The 21,067-nt window shown below is 31.5% G+C and overlaps 1 protein-coding gene across 1 annotated transcript; it reads left to right on the forward strand.

Moving 5' to 3' along the window:
* Positions 1-5,748: 5,748 nt before the first annotated feature.
* Positions 5,749-20,201, forward strand: LOC123667462. Its single transcript, XM_045601357.1, has 11 exons — positions 5,749-5,770; positions 6,836-7,071; positions 8,116-9,436; positions 9,977-10,158; positions 10,555-10,740; positions 13,842-15,014; positions 15,782-16,090; positions 16,621-16,992; positions 17,288-17,475; positions 18,307-18,432; positions 19,909-20,201. Exons 1-11 carry the CDS (start codon positions 5,749-5,751, stop codon positions 20,180-20,182), a joined length of 4,389 nt encoding a protein of 1,462 aa, XP_045457313.1. The 3' UTR covers positions 20,183-20,201.
* The last annotated feature ends 866 nt before the right edge of the window (positions 20,202-21,067 follow it).

The raw sequence follows: 21,067 nt of genomic DNA on the forward strand, positions 1-21,067 counted from the left end.
GTGATTGACACTGATAAATATACGTTTCTGTGTACGCGATATTGCTTTGGTGTACATTATTATATCTAAAACGGAACGTAAAGAACGAACGGCGACTGAAAGATACGCAAAATCTCGATTTAGTTAAACTGGACATAATTTTATTATGAGCAACGCAACTTCGATGAGACTTAAGTTAAATCGAGTTTAGGGTAAAATCTAGTTTTAATAAAATCGAGATTTTTGTAATTTTGCTGCAAGTGGCCCTTAGATTTAGTTTTAAGTTTTAATGTCAGATATAAAACAGTAATGAGTTAATGACTAAGAAATTAGATATTTTCACAAATTTTAGGAATAGTTAATCTTTGTATATAAGACTAACTGACTGATCTATAAACATACAGCTTAAACCACTGGACATATCAGGCGGTCGTTAAGGTGCTAAAATAGGATTTTGGAATTTGTGAAAATCGAAATAAACGTGAGCGAGCGAACTGCGGGCAACAGCTAGAAGTCTTAATAAATATTACTTGGCATGGTCAGCTACGTACAAGAATTATCCATACAGCCATTAATTGCCTGTAGTAATAAGGTGTAATATGTAAATAATTGCATAACGTAAACATACCTGCCATACTTCCTAGTGTTACACCAACAGACTTGCTGAACACTTGTGTGCAGTGTTTGACTTTCATCTTCGGTATCATTGAGGGTACCACATGTTCAGCTGTCAACTTATGCAGTAACTTTATACCCCTGTATGTAGGGCCCCTTTGAAATAGGTCTTCTATATGAGACCATTTTGCTAAGCGTACCTTGCCATCCATTTTAAATTTTAAATTTTTTGTGAGCAAATTATTGCGAACTCCCTTGATTAGATGTGGTGGATCAAATAATGGTACAATTTCAACATTGCCAACTTCAAAAAAACCACCATTATAATCCTCATCATTTCTTAGGTATTTTGTTTTTGTTTCTTCTAACAATTGATTAATAGCAGCTAGGTTTGTCACTCCTTGGTCACATATTGTAGCTACTATTTGAAGACCTGTGCTTTGGACTTTTTCTATTATATTTTTTAATTGGGATTTCAGATCTGCAGTCTTTGTAGTGCCTGAGCAAAAGGTGTAGGCTAAAGGCTGTTTATATTTTTTAACTATGCCTCTCAACATAAAGACTAGCACGTGATCAGAAAATATTAGTTTCCTTTTGCTGCCATTGTCGATGAAACCATTAATATTGTCATGTGTCTTGTTGTAACTGATGTTTGAAGCAATTGCCATTTCATCAAATAATAAGGAACAAAACTTATGTTTTTCTGGCATTATGCTAACTTTTTTCTGCAAGTCTGCAAATATTTCTTCATTTATGCCAGGTTTTAAGTCTACTGTTTGTAAAATATTTTGCAGTGTTCTTCGGGTTGGGAGAGTACAAACCTGACTTAGCAAGCGATAGGCTTTAGGAGAAGATTTGTATAATGACAGTGCTAGTATTTTTTCGTTAAGAGTAAAACGTCTTCCCTTAGGTTTTTTTCCACTGCTTCTCACTTGCATTAAAAACAATGTTTGTGCTGCTGGTGACATTTTCTCCGCTACTATTTTAAATGCATTTGTTTTACTTAATCTCATTGCTACCAAATATCTGTCACGGTAAGTCATCTTCATCTTCAGTGCATGACGAAGTTTCAGCTCCAATTTTTTCAATTCATTTTTTTCATATTTCGCTTTCAAAACGGTTACTGAAATAAAATAAAAATAATTCTGTTTTAGTGATTACACAATATATTTTAGTTACAGTTTAGCGTTTTAACAATATAATATTCGTTATTCACAATTTTATTTATTCAAAAACTAAATTACGTTTTTCTCGCTAGCCCTTGTCAAAATTAATTTGAATTTAAAAATTGCGAGAGAAATAACTAATGTCACATACGCTGTATACTATGGGTATCGTGCGGATATGCTTGTTTATTATATATATATAAAATAATATTTTATAAATTAAATAATAAAAGTTAATATATGTGTAATACAAATAAATATAATATACATAAACGAATAATAAATGCCAGGTAGCCTACACCGTCATTACTCACATCTATATGATAGCATATCTTTCTAAAGAAAAGTATATTAAAAATGCTAATTTTGTTTCCATACATCAAACTGTCACATGAAATTTATGTACGTATGGACATAATTAATATTATTATTATTATTCACTTTAATGGCCTCTTAGCTGGAAATCAAATATTTACAGAATTTCTCACTCAAGGGAGAAAGATTTCACCTTCTCAATGGTAAAAAAATAAAAACTCCATTCTCATGGTTGAATAGTTATGTAGAGAGGATATAGTTATCTATACTTTTAATAAAACTGTAAATGGATAATTTCTGTACATTGAATATTTTTGAAAATTTTAATTGGAGAAAGTCTTTATCTTTGGGCATTACACCAAAACTATTGTCAGGGTTACATTGTAATATGACAATGGAATCCTGTGAGGGCGCTGTAACCAAGTTTGTGGGAGGCAGACTCATTTTAACTATAGTACATAGGTCCCATGAGTGCAAAGCAGGGTCCGGTACTTATGGATATTATGAAGATGAACAAGTGACAAAACAAAATTAAAAAATTACAAAATTAATGGGCAAGCCCAGCAACTACAGTATATAGATAACATAGGTACCTGGAGTTCTGTATTCAACAGGTTTTCTTGGCTTGGAATGCGATAATGTAGCATCTCGGGATGTAGTTGGTTTGCTAGCAACTAATGGATTTATAGTTGGTGCTGAAAAACAAATAAAATTTAAATTTAGATAAATGTTACTTAAATAAATATATATCATTTGACTGTGTCTTTTACTGTTAAGGCCTTTATGGACCAATCTTCATTCACAACTTTACCATGAAAAAATCTTAAACAAAAATAAATATTATTGGCTATATTATGAGTTTTATACTATATTTATTTATACATCTCTAAAAGTTTAATAACTTAAAATCAGTTACGCGTTTTGCGGCTGTCAGGGGGTCAACTTTCGATAGTAAATATATTTTAAGCCTATGGGTAAGTTAATCAGTGCTAACACCAACCTAGGTAGATAAGGCCTTCAGCTTATTTGGAAATCTCTTTTTTAATTTTTCAATGCTGAATGCCAACATTAAGTATTGAAATCACAACAACCAGCAACAAACAAAGAAAACTCATGTATATCCATTATACGCCTAGAAAAGTTGAATTTGTTAAGAAAGAAAGTTATATGGATATCCATAAATTTTGTGTTTTGAATACATTGAATACAAGTAAGAAGTACTTATATAAATATATTTGTTATTAAAATGTATTTATTATTTTATTCAAATTGGTAACATACCTGTACTGCAAGACGGAGTTACAATAGGATTCAGTAATGTAGCTTCTTGAAATGGTTGGAAGTCTGGAGCCAATGGACTTTCATTTGATGCTGTAAAATACAAAATAAAAGTTGCACTATATCATTAATTCATTACATAGGTAAAAAAAGCTTTGTATAATATGTGGACTACTGAATTCAAACATCAAAACTGACTGACTTCTACAAAAATTTCAAACTTCTATTTTAGCAGTTGAATTTTTAAACCTTTCTTAGCAGATTTCCACAACATAACTTTATCACACACACAGTCCAATCTGTCTATTAATTTGTGCTTGATAGATCAGTTACCTTTTCTTTGTATATATTTATTATTTAGACATGTAAACTGCCATGTTGGACTATATAGTGTTCAACATTTTTTGGATGAATTGCCTGAATTAAGGCCTTATGCAGACTAAATTATGATCTCTGTCTTATGTGGTGTGCAATATAATATATCTATCTATAATTTTTTTATTCATTATTACCTACATATTAGTAACCAAATTATACTGTTTACGTTACGAATGAAATCCACTATATGTAGATTTTGTGTTTCTAAAATTATTTAAAATATTGTACCTAACAGGTCATCGGAGGACAACAGCAAGGTTGGAACAGCCAACTTGCAAAGTCTGTTTTTTGGGTACAGGAACTTTTCCTCAAAGTGTTGACGACAAATTCTTCGAGTTTTGTAAATAACAGCACTGTTCAAGCTTCTAATATCACCCCCTATTTTCTTCACCCAAGACTGAAATCTCTCTGCATCCTTCTCAGGATTCGGAAAGTAATGTAGAGGTACTCCTGAAATAAAATAAAAAACTAAAGTGAACATAGTTTAAGGAATTAAATAAAATTAAAAACCTAACAGTTTTGCCAGTCTTTCAGTCTTCACAGTGCGTTTTATTTATTTATTCTGTCTTTTCACTAAAATATATGTAAGATATATATAGTAAAAAGTCTGTTGCTACTTTGCTAGCCATCTAACCGAGCCAGAATGTTAAGGTAATTATGTACATCGCCAGTAAGAAATTTAGGGGGTAGGTAAGAAATTTAGGGGGAAGGGGGGTAGTATGGGTTTTTCACCCCCCTGGACAACTATTTTTGTGTAAATCCCGTTGTTACAGAGATATCGTGGTTGAAGTTTTGAGGTTCAATTTTTTAAAAAATTAACCTAACACCTTTGAGGTTATAGTAACGCTTGGCTCCGGCGCTGCGGGAAGTGCAGCCCTTCTGTCCTTGCGTGCAAGGGATGCCCTCCCTCCACGCCTCCGGCTTAAAAAAACCACTCTAGGGGTAGGGCAGACCAAGACCACGTGCACAGTGGGTGCTCCGATTCGGTTTTGGGTATTTTTCGAATTTCTATACCTATATTCTCACGCATTCACGCAATGTTACTAATTTTATTAGAATATGATGTCTGACGCGTTATTTTGTTTAAAAGTGTCTAATTGTCAGTCGTTAAAGGTCAGTTCGTATCGTATTTTGATCTTGCAGTAAAGATCGTTTTTACGTAAATTTGTTCGAAAATAACGCGTGATAGTCGCAGAACGAAGCATGAGTACACTTCCCGCAGCACCGGAATTAAGGTAGAGTCAGAAATAACAAAAATTTTACCTCCCATAAATTAATCTACCTGTGATGAACATGATAGCCCGGTAACATAAAAAAGTATGAGCCTATAAGGTAAGTATAAACTGACATGAGATAAATTCAAGCGTAAGTGCAGCCATCATGAATCTCGCTACATTCTGGTTATTTTTATTTTTACAAAAATAGTATACTTACCATCATTTGCTACGACTGGGCACCCAGGAACACAGCAAACATAGCGAGGCATGATAGAAAATGTTAATAACTAACACAAATACGTATGGTCCAAACACGATACGGAGGGCCAGAAAACGAATACTTTCACAAAACAGTCAATGCTGAAATATTGCTACTTCACATCTAGGTACGGAGGAATTAAAATTCAACTCAACGTATAAACTAAACACTTGAAAACACGAAATAAAAGCACAAACATTTACGAAGGAACGAGTGACGAAAATGGCGCTCTTTTTTTTTTGACAAGTTCACATCTTATATGCAGGGTTGCCATTACGTATCAGTAAATTATTTAAGTCAGTTAAAAAGTGGTCACACTGAGATTAAAAGTTCTTAGCTTAGGAGATAGATGGCGCTTTGTGGTCAAAATCACTTTTTGTATCGAAGTTACCGGGGCATGACTTGCTTATAATCTGTGACAATAATCACGGTGGATTTCAGTTTTATTATATGTATTTTATATAAAACATATAAATCCATGTATAGTTTTTTAAAGTATATTATATAGAAAAAAATTGGTTACTAAATAATTAGCCCAGGCATGTCGCAGTATCCTGTAAAAGGTATGTACAATTTTGCAATAACCTATAAATGTAAACAACACATTTTTTTAACGTGTAACATGTGCATTTTAAAACATTTTTACACTTAATAATTAAGTAAAGGTCTCTAAATATAACACATTACCGATTATGTATTTCTAAAGGATTAATTAATCTATAGTACACTATTTATTTCCGGTAAACATAGGACCGTTTCAGTTTCAATCGATCTTTTAATGCTTTTTCAAGTATTGTCTAAGTATTTTCTTCGTAAGTTAAGTATAATTTAAATTCTTATGGAACCTAGCCTATAGCCTAGCCTAGCCTATCTAAATAAAAATGAAAAATTAAACGTACTTATTGCTAATTTCCAATTTCAAGAACTGAGAACGGAGAACCCATTCTATCCGATTTTTAAAGGTTTTCTAATACTTTGTATAATGTTTTTATGAAATGAAAAATTAAGAAAATTGCGCTAAATTAGTAATTTTCCGAAAAAAATTATGACTATTTCAGCTCGCATTTAATATTTTGCAGAACAGGACATCTTCCATTAGGTTACGCTTCAGCCTGTCTTATCCCACTGCTTGGCAAAGGCCTCTTTTCCCACGTAGGAAAAGGATCAGAGCTGAATCCATCATGCTGCTCCAATGCGGGTTGGTGGGTATATTCCCTACTATGAGTAACAATCGCTGTACATGATAACAACCGGGACCGATAGACATGCTCTCTGAGGCACGGTGGGGAAACCAACAAGGACTGCACAAACACCTAGACTACGGCAAAAATCTGTATGGCCAGTCATGTGTGTAACACACACAAAGCAGTGCTGTGATTGTTGCGTCAACGTTAGGTTATCTAGTACTATAACAATTATTGTATTATAAACAGATATGCCCCGCAGTTTAACCCACGTTAATTTCAGAAAAAAAACATACTAAAATATAATATGTAGCCTATAGCAGTCGTCGCTAAATGAGTTATCAAAATAAAAAATTATTCTAACCAGTAGCTCTCGAGATTAGCACATTTAAACAAACAAACTTTTCAGCTTTATAATGTTAGTATATATTTTTTTATTTCCAGAATTAAAACGTCGTCTTCAAGATGACACCACAATTTTACCTAAACGACTTAAATTAGCTAAGAATGTGGTTCAGTCTCAACACTTACCAACGGCGCCAAAGGAGCGAGTTGTGGCAGAATGGTTAGATGAACTTGTGAAAGCCAATAAACTGCCAAGTAAAGAATTGAGAGACATTATAGGATGGGTCAATGTTGTTGATGACTTAACCAGAGAATTAAAGTTACAACTTGTTAAGGTAATTGAACAGTAACTGTATGTGATTAATGGTTAACATCACTTGTACTATTTCAATTGAAATAATTACTCTGAAAAAAGAAAACTCTTTAAAAAATTAAGGTGAAATTAAAATGAGACCACATAACGAGCCCCAGCTTTTGAAAATAAAAAGAATTATCAAAATCATCATTTTCTCTTTATGTGAGGTAACAGGCACAAAGAGAAAATTAAATTGAGAACCTCTTTCATTTTTTGAAGTTAGCTAAAAGTTTGAACAAAACCAAAACATTTATAAAATCCTATCTTTTTAAATTCTTTAATATTCTTACATTTCACTGTATGCTTACCTTAGTTGTAATAGATTTGTACTGTTTTATTGTTTTAACAGCTCTTTGTATATACAGAAAGTATATTATGTAAGCGAAAGGCATTAAATCAAACAACATATACATAATTTTAAAGATATATTAATTAAAATCAGGCAAATAGAAGCAGTTATTTATTGTGGTTGTAGGCATATGGAAGATTTATAACAATTTATACTACTATTTCCCTTAAGTGACTTTGTTTCTATAATTTAGAAAATTAATTGAGGTAGGGTACAGTGGGATATATCCAGCTCGAAATTTGGAGCAGCCTTACTGGGGAAGTACCTCGACCTTGCACAGCTAAATAATACTGCTTTCAAGCAGTGTTGTGTTCTCGTGGTGAATAAGATGACCAGAGGTCCTGGGGGATTAGGAGTAGGGTCAGCAATGTACTTGATGCTTCCAGTGTTGCAGGCTATGGTAATCACTTACAATTAGGTGAGCCTGACAATTGTTTCCTGACCTAGTTGTATAAAAATAAAAGAAAAAATATATGTTGTGATTTAATTTGTCCCTTGCTTGTATCCTAATCATATAAATTGATAATAACTGTAATAATATTGTAATATTAGTATTGTTAGTTATATATTAATAATATTCTAATATTAGTTATAGTTAGTATGTTATTAATATTCTAATATTAGTAGTGTTTAAAATATCTTCCATGAATCTAACATTAGAAATAAATATTCCAGGTTGTGTCACAGTATCTTCATAGTAACTCATTACAAGTTGATGATATACCGTACGTAATAACATTCCTAGAAAATGATAAATTATCAAATCAACTTAAACTACAAATGGACGACTACTTATTTATCACAACCACATTACTCCAAAACTTACATAACATTCTGGATAGCGAGCAGAATATTGAAACAATATTTAATAATATAACAAAATATTATAAAGAGTCCAAAAAGAAATTAGAATTTATTATAAAATTTTTGGACGGAGAAAATTTGGAAACACTTTTTATGTTTCTCGATACTAAAAGTCATCAAACGGTTATAGAATTATGTAAGAACATATTGTTTCCGATAACAAAGAAACAGTTTTTTTCGAGTTTTCTTCTCAATTTAATAAGAAAAGATAATATAGATGAACTTATCGCTGAAAAGGGAGATAATATTCAGTCGGTTATTAAAATTATGAGCGCGTTTTTCACATTTCCAAAGGGTAGAACGGAAAAAGATAAGAAATTTTTATCGGATTTCATAAAAATATTTGTAACATGTTTCTGTAAAGAAAGTCAAATAATATTTGCATTCTATATAATGGTGGCTAGTTCATTACACATGCAACAGCACTATTTAGCTCCAGCTATGGTGATGCCACCGATTATCTTTGAAGAAAACGATGAAAAAATCAAGCGTAATATATTTTTGAACATGCTCAAAGCATTACTGGATAATGAAGTCAATATAAATGTGCGATTAACTGATACTTTAGGGGAGAAAGTATCTAAAATTGAGATTAAAAAAACGCTATTATCATTCTTACAAACTGTTATGATGGGTCAATTAAAATTAGAAGGTAAAATTGATAAAACAACACTACATATAATACAAACAGCTATTAAGTTAGATCCTACTTTGATTGAACAGAAAATTGATAAAATTCTGCCAAATATAATGACAGCGAAAAAGAGTAATTTGGATATTTTGGAGGCTTATACACAGACAATGAATTGTTTGCTAGAAACTCTGTTCAAAGTTAGCAGAGGTACAGAATTTCTCACACAAATGATACCGCATTTAAAGATCAACTTAGAAGCATGTAATGTTGAACAATTTGAATTGAAACAGAAGTTACAAGAAGCTCAAAACGAAGAATCTACGAAAAAAATCAAAGCCAAAATTATAACTGGATATGATATTATTCCAAAAGAGTGTGTTGAGATGTACGGGAAGTTAACTTCAGATTTGATGTTCAGACAGAATAAGGATCTTCTAGTGTTACTGCAAAAAGATTTCGAGGAAAACTGTCTTATGATGCTTGAAGAAGGATTTGTCAGTATGTATAATTTTTAATATTATTCTAAAATTAAAAATAAAAGCATAAAGCTTTTAATCTACAGCTGAGCCGAGCCAGAGCATTTATGTATTATAAGATGTTTTTTTTTAGATATTCTTTACCTAATAGTAGAGGATTTATAAAGGTTTATAATTATGAATGTGAGTGTATGCATATTTATTATTAGGGCATTGTTAGCAAGTATTATTGGTCGTTTATATATAGGACTATCATGTTTATGTACAAAATGGTATTACATATCATATTGTAAGTAGGGTTGGTTAGCAGTAGTAGTAACAGTTGGGTAGCAGTAATAGTATTTTTTTTATCTAGCTAATCTGCCAAACTCGTACTAACTGTATATGTTTTTTTTTAAATTATCTGTCATACAAACCTTGTTTAGACAATAAAAAACCAAAAGAAAAAGAATTAGCTAATTTGGTGCAGTTCACAAGTTACACACGTACATACATGATGGCGATTAATTTTTATTTATATAAAAGATGACAATGTGTAATTTGAAAATTTAAACCATTTCAGGTCCCTCAATAATAACTTTAGCGGAAATGCTTTCGGCCATTTTATCCAGCTTTCTACGCTATAACAAAATGGCCGACCATACAGTACCATTACACATTGCAGAGGATTTCTGGGCAACTTTCCAGAGTTTCGAAGACCAATGTTTAAATAAATTTGGTGAATGTGTTTTGAAATTAAACTACGTAAGTTTTTGTTTTTCATTGATTCTGTGTAAGCTGTGGTATACTGAACTATACTTATATTATAAAGAATTCAATCTGAATTTTTTTTTGTGTTGTATCAAAATCATAGTAAATTAGAACGCCATTTGAATAAGCCATTTAGACCATAGGTTCCCAACGGGGTTGGTACAATGGTGGGTACAATTTTTTATTTTCTTATAAAAGGTGGTAGTCCATAAAAGGTTGGAAACCTATGCTTTAGACAGTAGACTAGTTACTAGAAAACTGTAAAGTAAATGTACAAAAGGAAGGCCTTATCGCTAAATTGTGACATCCTTCTAATTTAAACATATCCAGGAGTCACTGTCTCAACAATATTATATTTTTAAGTTTTACTATTTATTTTTTTTATTTCAGAATCAGCCTCTAGTACTCGCATTCCTAAATCTCTGTTTAAGTGTGTCACACTTGAAACTTTTAAATATGAAGTATAGCAACACTAAATTGACCATCAAAGATGGTGAAGTGTTGCCATTTTTGTCTAAAAACGAATGGAGTGAGTTTTCTTCGAAGTTTCAAGATGAAAATGTACAATTAATATGGGTATGTATATTATAATTGTTTTTCTCTGCGTATCACTAGACATTACTTGCGGTTTTATCTGTGCTTAGAAGTGTCATAAAGAGATATATAATTTTTGACCAAATAGTTTTTATAATAAAATAAACATTCAAAGATTATGGCCTCCAGAAAGATTTATTTCTGTTTGAAAACCAGAAACGCATACAACGCAGTCATACACGCCCAGACCGCTACAAACATCTGTATGATATAAAATAATATACGTAGAATATTAATTAAATTAGGCAATAATGTAGCATGTAACAAACGGTGCTGTGACCTCTGTGACATTTTTTTGTTACCATTAAACATTAATATTATTATAATGAAACAACTATTATTTTTTATCGTGGTTTAATAAGTTTTTTTTTTTTTTACTTTACTAAGACTTATGCTTACTTAGGACTTAAGCTTAGGACAGAATCCTCCTATGACTATAGTTGCTGAAGTGAAAAAATTGTTTCATTATAATGAGTGAAGTTCGCGTAAAAATTAGAAAACAATTAATATTGTTGTATGATATATTTCTCAATTATTGTTTTAATTAAAATAATTCAATTTTGAATTTTTGCAATATTCTCGTTGACTACATTCTTAAGTTATTTTTAACCGACTTCAAAAAAAGGAGGAGGTTACTCAATTCGACCGTATATATATATATTTTTTTTTATGTATGTTCGGAGATAACTTCTTCGTTTATGAACCGATTTTGATAATTCTTTTTTTGTTCGAAAGGAGATATTCATAGTTTGGTACCATGATAAGGAAACCAGGATCTGATGATGGGATCCCAGAGAAATCGAGGGAAACTTTCAAAAATCGTAAGGGTGACTAGTAAATTTAATCATGTTTTCATTAAGTACTATAAAGCACTACTATTTAATAAAGGTCTGGAGTCGATCTGATGATGGAGAAGAAAGATAGTCGAGGGAACTCTTCAACAATTTATAGCAATTCCCTACTTTTTGAACTTAATTCGTTTCTATTGATGAGAACTTTGCACCTGTATGAGTTATAAGTGCCACTACAGTCTGATGATGGAGACAAAAGTTAGTTGAGGGAACTCTTTAACGATTTATAGCAATTACCTGCTGTTTGAACTTAATTCATTTCTATTGATGAGAACTTTGCACCAGTATGAGTTATAAGTGCCATTCAGTCTGATGATGGAGACAAAAGTTAGTCGAGGGAACTCTTTAACGATTTATAGCAATTACCTGCTGTTTGAACTTAATTTGTTTCTATTGACGAGAACTTTGCACCTTTATGTACAAGTGCCATTAAAATCTGATGATGGAAACGAAAGATAGTCGAGGGAACTTTTCAACGATTTATAGCAATTACCTACTGTGTGATCATCTGTGTCGCAGGACCAGGTTTGATGATGGAGCCCATAAACACTCGAGGGAATTTCGCAAAAATTTACAGCATTTACCTTTTGCTGTTTGACGACCGCTTTGATATAATGGTGGTGCATGTGCCGTGTCGGCGGCGCCTAAACACCGACGGTCGCGGATTCTATTCCCGCTCGGAGTGGATATTTATGTTTATATAAATATTTATTTTTGGTCTAGTTGTTAATCCTTGTGGTTCTCCGAACCTAGCCTCGGAGAACACGCTAGGCTATCAGTCCCGGTTGTTATTACGTACACCTGATAGCGAACTTTACTCATAGTATGTCGACGCGTTAGCGCAGCGGTCACAGCACCGGCTGTTGCGCTTGCGTTAGTGGGATCAATCCCCGCGCACGACAGACATTTGTATTAGCCATATAGATGTTTGCCATGATCTGGGTGTTTGTGCTTGTGTATTGTGTATGTTTCCGAACCCCAGACATAAGAGAAAAAGCATCCTTGTTAGGTCTACCCATCACTAAAAATTGTAAAATAAAATAATTTTTAACAAAAAAAAAACCGACTTCAAAAAGGAAACTAAAAAGTGAAAAATAAATTTACTTAGTACAAAGTAATTCGTATTTTGATTTAGTTAATCAGAAATGATTAAATAAATATTTTATAATTTTGAAGTTGGTGCCAAGTAAATACTACAACAACCTGGCTACAATAACAAATACAAACAACACACACACAACAAACAAGTACAAAAAATATTATTAGATATGTCAAAACAATAACAGAATAATAACAGTATTCAACCTAATAGTCAATGAAACAAATTATGAAAGAAAACTGAATACAACTTATGAGTAGTAAGAGTTATAAAATATTAGTCCAGTCATTATATACATTTGGAAATGCAAATGAACCGAGAAAGCCAAATTTTGGATATTACGTGGGGGGTGGCTACAAAAGCTTAAGTTCAAATTGTCGACCAAAATAACCTTGTGGGTTTTCCGCCATCTTGAAAAAAGGGTTAAACTCAGTTTTTTTATCATAACTCGGTTCCCCGTTGAGATACGAAAATTTTTATAGAATACTTTTTTGTTGCTCTTTTTACGATCTACAATTAAGGTCCTATATATTTTTCACGTATCGATCATCGTTATCGAGATATCGTTAAAAAAAGCCACAAATTTTGGGAGAAAAAATAGTTTTTCGCTATTTCCTTTTTTCTCGTGAAAAATATCGAAAAATGTTTGAAATAAAACTTGTAGAGCCTGTTCAGACCTACAAATTTGTTTTTTAATTTTTCGTTTTCGAGAAAAATTACGACCTCTAGCGCACCGCAAAGTGAGTAAGACTGTGCCCGGTGTCGATTTAGCCGCTCGCACGGTTGTATCCACAACGTAAAAATGAATGAATTATTTGCTTAAGGGAATTATTTTTAAGGGAATTATTGGTTAAGGGAATTATTGCTATACGAAATAAATGATTAAACCAGCCAAATTATAAATCAAAAACATGAAATTTATTAATCAAAAAAATTTTATGCAGCAAAAATAATAATTACACGTAGTCATTATTGTCACACGTTTTTCTCCGTTTTGATGGTCATGTGTACTTCTATAAATGACGAGTTAATCATAAACTTATTTTACGAATATTTAAACACTATATTGTTAATAGTGAATAAGTCATTGAAGTACCTTTATTTTAGAATAAATAAATAAATTATCATTTCAGAATCAACTACTCCTTACAAAGTCCATCGCACTAGACCTACTATCAAACGATACAGATAAATCTTCCAGAAACGACTTAGAAACTAAATCATCCTTCATAAAACAACTATCAAACCACCCGGAAATATTATCAAATAACTATATAATAAGGAATCTCTTAACAAATTTAGATAAAAATCAGTTAAAACAAGCAACTAAGACACTTATTAAGATGTATCAAAATGATCCAAACTCAAATGTATTTAGAAATGAAGCAGTAGCTTGTAATAGACAATTATTACAGCATCTAGTATTGAAAGTGGCTAAAAATATACTAGAATGTATGGATAATACAATATTACCAAAAGCCTTGAATAAATCAAGTTTTGATGTAATAGCGTTTGTGAAAGAAAACGATGTGAAATTATTTTTCAACACAGAATTGTTAAATCAAGATGATATAGCTATAAATTTGGCTATATTAAACGAATTACAAATATACTATTTAGAAGAAAATTACCAATTAACCGCCACATTGGTTTTACTGATCTTGAAGAATTGTTGCCAGAATAAGAAATTAAGAAAAAATATAGATAATATATTGCTCAGTATTTACGAGCTCAGTCCGAAATATCCTGATTTATATAAAATATTCTCAGTTGATTTCCTATTTGATTTTAAAAAAACAACTATTTTGGATTTGTTGAAATTAAAAATCAAAACGTCTAATGATATGCTTATAATAAAATGTGTTTTAGAGTCAGCAGTGAAAAAAGTAAAAATCGATTCAGAAGTCGTTGTCAATATAGTAGACATACTTCTTAAGAATCATAAAAAGAATAAATCTAGTATTGAATACTTTGGAGACATTGTATTCCAAATAAGCTGCCTTATTTTACCATTAATAGCTAAAGAAAAAAAGGCTATAACAACAAGCGCTTTTAGGTCAATTTTAGCAAATCTTCAAGATAAGTTAAATAATGCTATGTTGGAGTCTTTCAAAAATATTGATTTTAGCCAGAATAATTCTGAGGATACTGGCAACACTGATGCAGAAGAAAATAGTGTTGCAATACTAAACGCTATGGCAGCGTATTCGTTAACACTGCTGAAGTGCTGTGAAACAACAGATGCAGAAGAAATAAAAAATCTAAATTGTCTTTGGTCAGGATTGAAATTTTTCGTGAACACTGCTGTGAGTATCATTTGTTTTTTTTTGTTTTCATTTATTGATTCAGCTTAGTGGCTTCCAGTTAAAAATTACTAAAAACTAGTTAAAAAAGTTGCCTTCTTTATGAAGAGATAACCGCGTGTGTATGGCTAACATTTATAATTATTAAATATGAACACGGAGACGTTAAAAGCACGGCAAGCTTGTTATAAATACCTGATGGCGATCGTTAATTTCTCCCCACACCTATCATGCTGTGTAGTTACGGCAGTAAAGAATATAGCCACCCCCCTCTTCCCGTGGCTGACGTATGAGGCGAGTAATGAATAACACAGTTCCACTATCACCTTGGAACTTAAAAAGCCTACCGATGGCGGGATAACCAACTAACTGCTGGCTTTGAAACACACAGGCCGAAGACGGGCAGCAGCGTCTTCGGTGCGACAAAGCCAGCCCTGCGGTCACCAACCCGCCTGCCCAGCGTGGTGACTATGGGCAAAACACATGAGTTGAGATGAACTTGTGGAGGCCTATGTCCAGCTGGAGACTGCGATAAGCTAAAGTGATCGTTACTCATAGTAGGAAATATGTTCGCAACCCACATTGGAGCGGCGCGGTAGATTAATCTCCAATCCTTCTACTACATTGAGAAAGAGGCCTACACCCAGCAGTGGAATGTTACAGGCTAAATCGTAATACTTTTAACTAATATGGCACGTAAAGTCCATGCAATTAAAAGTGTTGTTAGTGTCTATGAAAGCTTTGATTTTTATTAAATATTAATATTACAGATTAAAACAATCGAAAACTCAGCATCAAAACACCAACATGTAGACTCGTCCATACAGTTATTGAACGTAACACTCAGATACATAAAGAAACTCGAGTCTCACGAAATATTCCAAAAGAAAGACAAACTATTTCAGCAGATATGGAACAGTGTCAAAGCAAGAATATTCATGATATATGATTCTAAGAAGAATAATATAAATAATCTAGAAGAAATGTCGATCACGTTGAAGTTTTTATCTGAATTGTCATCGGTCGAGTGTTTCACTAATCATTTTGTTGCTGATTTGACGAATTTGGCGGTATTAAAGGTACGTGATATATGGTTTCTTGTATTATACTATGTTAATTTTACTAAATAATTTAAGAGAAGATTTTGTTTCTTACCAATAATCACTCTATCTTACTGGATACAACCAAAAGGCATTAAATTAAACACATTTCATGCTAAACAGTATTTTTAAGCTACTTACAATAATCAGTAAAAAATGATTAGTAATTTATACACTGGATAAGTCTACAACTGAACTTATACTAATGCTTCTATTTGACTGATTTTTGTTTCATTATTTATTTATTTAATATTTGGGCAACAAAAAGATATACATAATAAAAAATATTATATATAATATTATATTAATAATAATATTATAGATATACATAATACAAATTAATTTTACAAAATCCAGCAAAGTTTCCACCAGTTATTATGAAGAAGCATGTGTTATTTTAGTTATTTATTTATGTTCTCAAAGAAATTAAAATAATAGATTAATTATTTAAAATATATTTTGTCTAATATATTTTATATGGTAACACCGTATTTTTATAAAATTTTCAGAAACCTTCAATAATGCTGAAAAACCGAGACATAATAAATTCTCAACTAACGACAAGGAGGGTGTCAAAATATTTATGGCAAAACTGCTTAAAAGCTAATATAATCGAACCGAAATGTGTCGCCATAACGAAGTTAATATTCCGAGCAACAAAAAACATAAGATTTTGGATACAACAACATTACGATTCTAATCAAAGCATACAAAATGGCTTCACACAAAGTGGCTTCACACAAAGTGGCTTCACACAAAATGGCGATGATAATTTAAATGAAGATAATCTTAATACGTCTGCTAAAATTGAAGATTCGATTTGTGAGTTACTGAGGAACGATTTGGATATTCTGTCTGAAGTTATTTTGGCGGCTAAAAAGGTAAGTCTTTGAACTATTTCAATTTGTTTTTTTTTTTCTGCTAAATTATTTCTGTTCAGAAATCTAATTTAAAATATTACGTAAAAATATTTTTATATTAAACGTTATTTCTACGTTATTGTTATTTAGTTTTATTAGTCAAAGGTCTGTTTACGTTTTCTTAAATTTTATTATTTTCAGTTTTTTTTTAATTTCTCAGTTTGGGAAAACGTTCAACAAAGCATAAGGTAAACATTAAAAAAACAGCCATATTGGATATAAAAAGAGTAAATAGTTTTCACTCAATAATTTTCAGATTTCACTTGACTACAAGTTGTTGGACGCGATATTTGAACTGCTACATTTATTCCATTATATTTTGGGTCGTCAGACGATAAATACAAAGTGTGAAATAAGCTGGCAAAGTTTTACTACATTGTTCGATGGCTGTGTTGCCATGTTGAATAATTTATTATTATCAAGAGAAGAGCTTTTAGAAGACAGGTAAATGTTTTCCAAAATCACCAAAATCTGACAATTTCGTATTAAGGCCTCTAGTACTGATAATATGACAACGATAAGACACGATTAAGAAGACAGTAAATTATAATTTTTTTTTTTTAATATCACTAGTTCGGCAAACAAGTGTACGGCTCACCTGATGGTTAACGATTACCGTAGCTTATAGACGCAACACCTATCCCCAAATCCCCCAGTAGTCCTGGTCGCCTTACTCACCAACAGGAACACAACACTGCTTGAAAGCAGTATTATTTTGCTGTGATCTTCTGTAAGGTCGAGGTACTACCCCAGTCGGGTTGCTCCATGTTTTGAGCAGGAACTTTTCTGTTGTGCCCTACCAGTAGTCAGATATTGACAAAGGCTAGTTTTATGTCCAAACAATTGCACAGTTCCTATGAGATGAAAACTCAGATGTTATCGACGTTTTCACGCAAATGTATAATCTATAATATAAAAATGAGTCGCTGAATGTGTTGCTAAGCGCAAAACTCGAGAAAGGTTGGACCGATTTCGCTAATTCTTTTTTTAAAATATTCCTTGAAGTACGAGGATGGTTCTTACGGAGAGAAAAATTCTAAAAAAAAAAAATTTTAAATTTCCTGAAAAAGTCTAAAAACAACACTTTTCTATACTCCCATACAAAAGATTTGTGACAAAACTTAAAAGTCAATTTGAACTTTAATACCATACGATAAAGTTTGTGTTAGGCGATACGAAGTTCGCCGGGTCAGCTAGTAATATTATAAATTTGGTATATAAAATATATGTAATTATTTTAATTTTTTTTTTTAATTCCTGATTATTTATTTTCAGATGGCCGTGTTACATGCAGAACTATAAGGCATTAGTGCTATGTTTGTGTGAAAGAGCTACAAAAGAAGATTTGACTAATAGACTCGTAGAACACAAGTTAGCAGAAATGGCACACACTGTTGAAAAGTAAGAATCGCTTTTAATATAGCACATTTAACTTTTTTATGTTTTAAAGCTAATTTCGTCTTTAAATAATGTATCTTTATTATAAAGACTATTTTAATTTTAAATGTATTTCTGTAATGGTAAAAGAATTATGAAAGTCGGTTATCGTCGATAATAGTCGTTACCTACCGGGTTCAATTATGTTTTCAAACCATCCATGAAGCAATTGAAATGTACATACAAAATTTCCGCACAGAGCTATTAAATATGTATATTAAAATAAAATAAACAAAGAACCTAGAATTTTTCTTATTTTCATACATTTTACATTAACGTGTATTAATAAGTAAATTACTAAGCTAGTTTTTAAAAGGTAGCTTAGTTTTTACAAGGAATAATTCAAGTATATAATAAATTTGCATATAATATATTTGCACTTTGACTATTGTTTTTCAATGGATGAATAAACAATATTCATAAAAATAAAATGAAATACATAAGACTGTTTTTATTTATAAACATACAATGTACTAACTGTGAAAAAAAAATGATGTATTGTATACCAACATAGGATTATTGTACTAGGGACAGTTGTAAAAAGTTTATTTATTTATAGAACTGTGATGTCCCAAAAGTGTCCCTTTGTTCACGTTTTTTGTGTTGCCTTTTGATGTTGGTTGAAGGGAAGGCCTCATCTAGTGAGTTACGAAAACAAACACAACGCAAATTCGTTTTTATTTTTTCATCTCGATTTGTTTATTTAGTATTAGAATACCAAGCAACTTTTTTTCGTCAGTATATATTTATTATTGATTTTCTTTTAATAGAAATCTGTAAAATCATGCAATATGCAATCATTCGAAAGTAGTGCTCGTACATACATTTCATTATGGTTACTAACTGAGCATACAATAAAAATTATCCTTTAATATACGTACATTTGTTTCATGTTTACTGGTCTAATTATAAGCAACAGTGCATTCATAGTTAGAAGGACTAACAAAAACTTGAAAATGAAAACCAGCAAAAACAACAACGACAAATCAAATAACTAAGAATAAATTAAAATAACTTAAAGATATAAATAAATAATTTGTAAACAAGTAATATATATATCAGATCTATACTTGATAAATTAAAGTAACAAAAAAATTTGGACATGTAAAAAAAAATTGATAAATTATAAGCTGCTTTAAAGAGACAATATAATTATGTACAATACATTTTTATATTTTACAATACAATGATAAAATTTGACGTTTCGGCCATTTATTTTTGAAGTTATACCTACTTCTTTTGGCGCAAGTAATTTTTACGATGCGCGCGCACACCGTCACATAAAACCGACAACCTGAAGTTAACTTTTAAGGGTGTGAGGGAGAAGTCAACGAAGAAGAAGTTAGCGGCGTGAAGTTAGCTAGCCAATGAAGTATAACTTCTTACTTGCGTACACACTTTTGTATCTATATAGATAACTATAATTAATGTCTTTTTCAGGTTAACCCAATCAATATGCAAGCGAAAGACGCACGTATCTCGCATATCGGCGTATGCAGTCGCCGATATATGCACATGGCTTGAAAGCAACCCCCCACCGAAAATGGTCAGACAACATCTAGAAAATTCCATATCATTACTAATACAAGCCTCCGATTCTACTTACGCTATGGCCTTTCTGAGAAGGGCTTTAGCTGGATCTGTAGGACAAATGACTTTGACTAATATGTATACTGTGTATAAGAGGTATCATAAGTATGTGGGTAATGCGTGAAATAAAATTATTAATTAAATTTGTGATGTTTTATTGATATTTGACGATGTTTTGTATATGCAATACCTATTTATCGTTTTATGGTGGTAGATAAGTTGCAGTTAAATTTTAATGTCAGTTTGTTCAGACAAGCAGTATTTATTACATTGATCTTTTACATTTAGTATTATATTGTAAACACATCGTTTTTTGTTAAAGACATTTAAATCTAACAATAGAAATTTGTAACAAACACAGAGAGTGAAAAGACTACCAAGAGATAACAACTATTATCAAATAAAATATATCTTGACAAATATCACTTCAAAATTCTATTACGTTTAGGAAAAATAAATAAATGTGTGACGTCAGTGCCAAATGACTATCATTTTACCTTATATGGGAGCTTAAGAAAAACGTTTGCCCTGAACAAAATGACAACCTTCGTGTTCATATAAGAGTACTCTCGGTGTATCACGGTCATTGCGAAACGAGTAGTGTGATTACTCAGTTATGTTTGATATGGTGACTTGCAAATCTGAAATCTATATTTATTATTCATACAAGATTATTGGAAAATTAGTCATATTTTCTGGTTATAAAACTTAAAATCATACATTTTATTTTCATATAAGACAGTACTTTTTTAAAAGTACATTGTGATTGTTAGAATTGTTATAAAAAAAATTTCAATGTTAATCAACGTTCTTTCCCGCGAAAATTTGAGAGTTCGTAACACATCGTTATAGTTTCCGCCACTCCATATATGGACATTTATTGAATACTGAATATCCATTGGCTAGAATGTTATCGTCATCAATGACTCACTTTACAAGTAGTAATCAAACGTGAAGAAGTCTTGAAAATAGTTACATGCTTCGGTGAAAAGGCTTACGTTTTTTATCT

This window comes from Melitaea cinxia, chromosome 28 (assembly GCF_905220565.1).
Source record: "Melitaea cinxia chromosome 28, ilMelCinx1.1, whole genome shotgun sequence".
NCBI lineage: Eukaryota > Metazoa > Arthropoda > Insecta > Lepidoptera > Nymphalidae > Melitaea > Melitaea cinxia.

Bases quoted from the DNA above. Each gene is read 5' to 3' on its own strand.
- LOC123667462 (XM_045601357.1), top strand. From the start codon at position 5,749: ATGTCGCAGTATCCTGTAAAAG. The intron at 7,072-8,115 runs GTAATTGAACAG...TAAATATTCCAG, and splicing joins TAAAGTTACAACTTGTTAAG to GTTGTGTCACAGTATCTTCA. The intron at 10,741-13,841 runs GTATGTATATTA...TTATCATTTCAG, and splicing joins AAAATGTACAATTAATATGG to AATCAACTACTCCTTACAAA.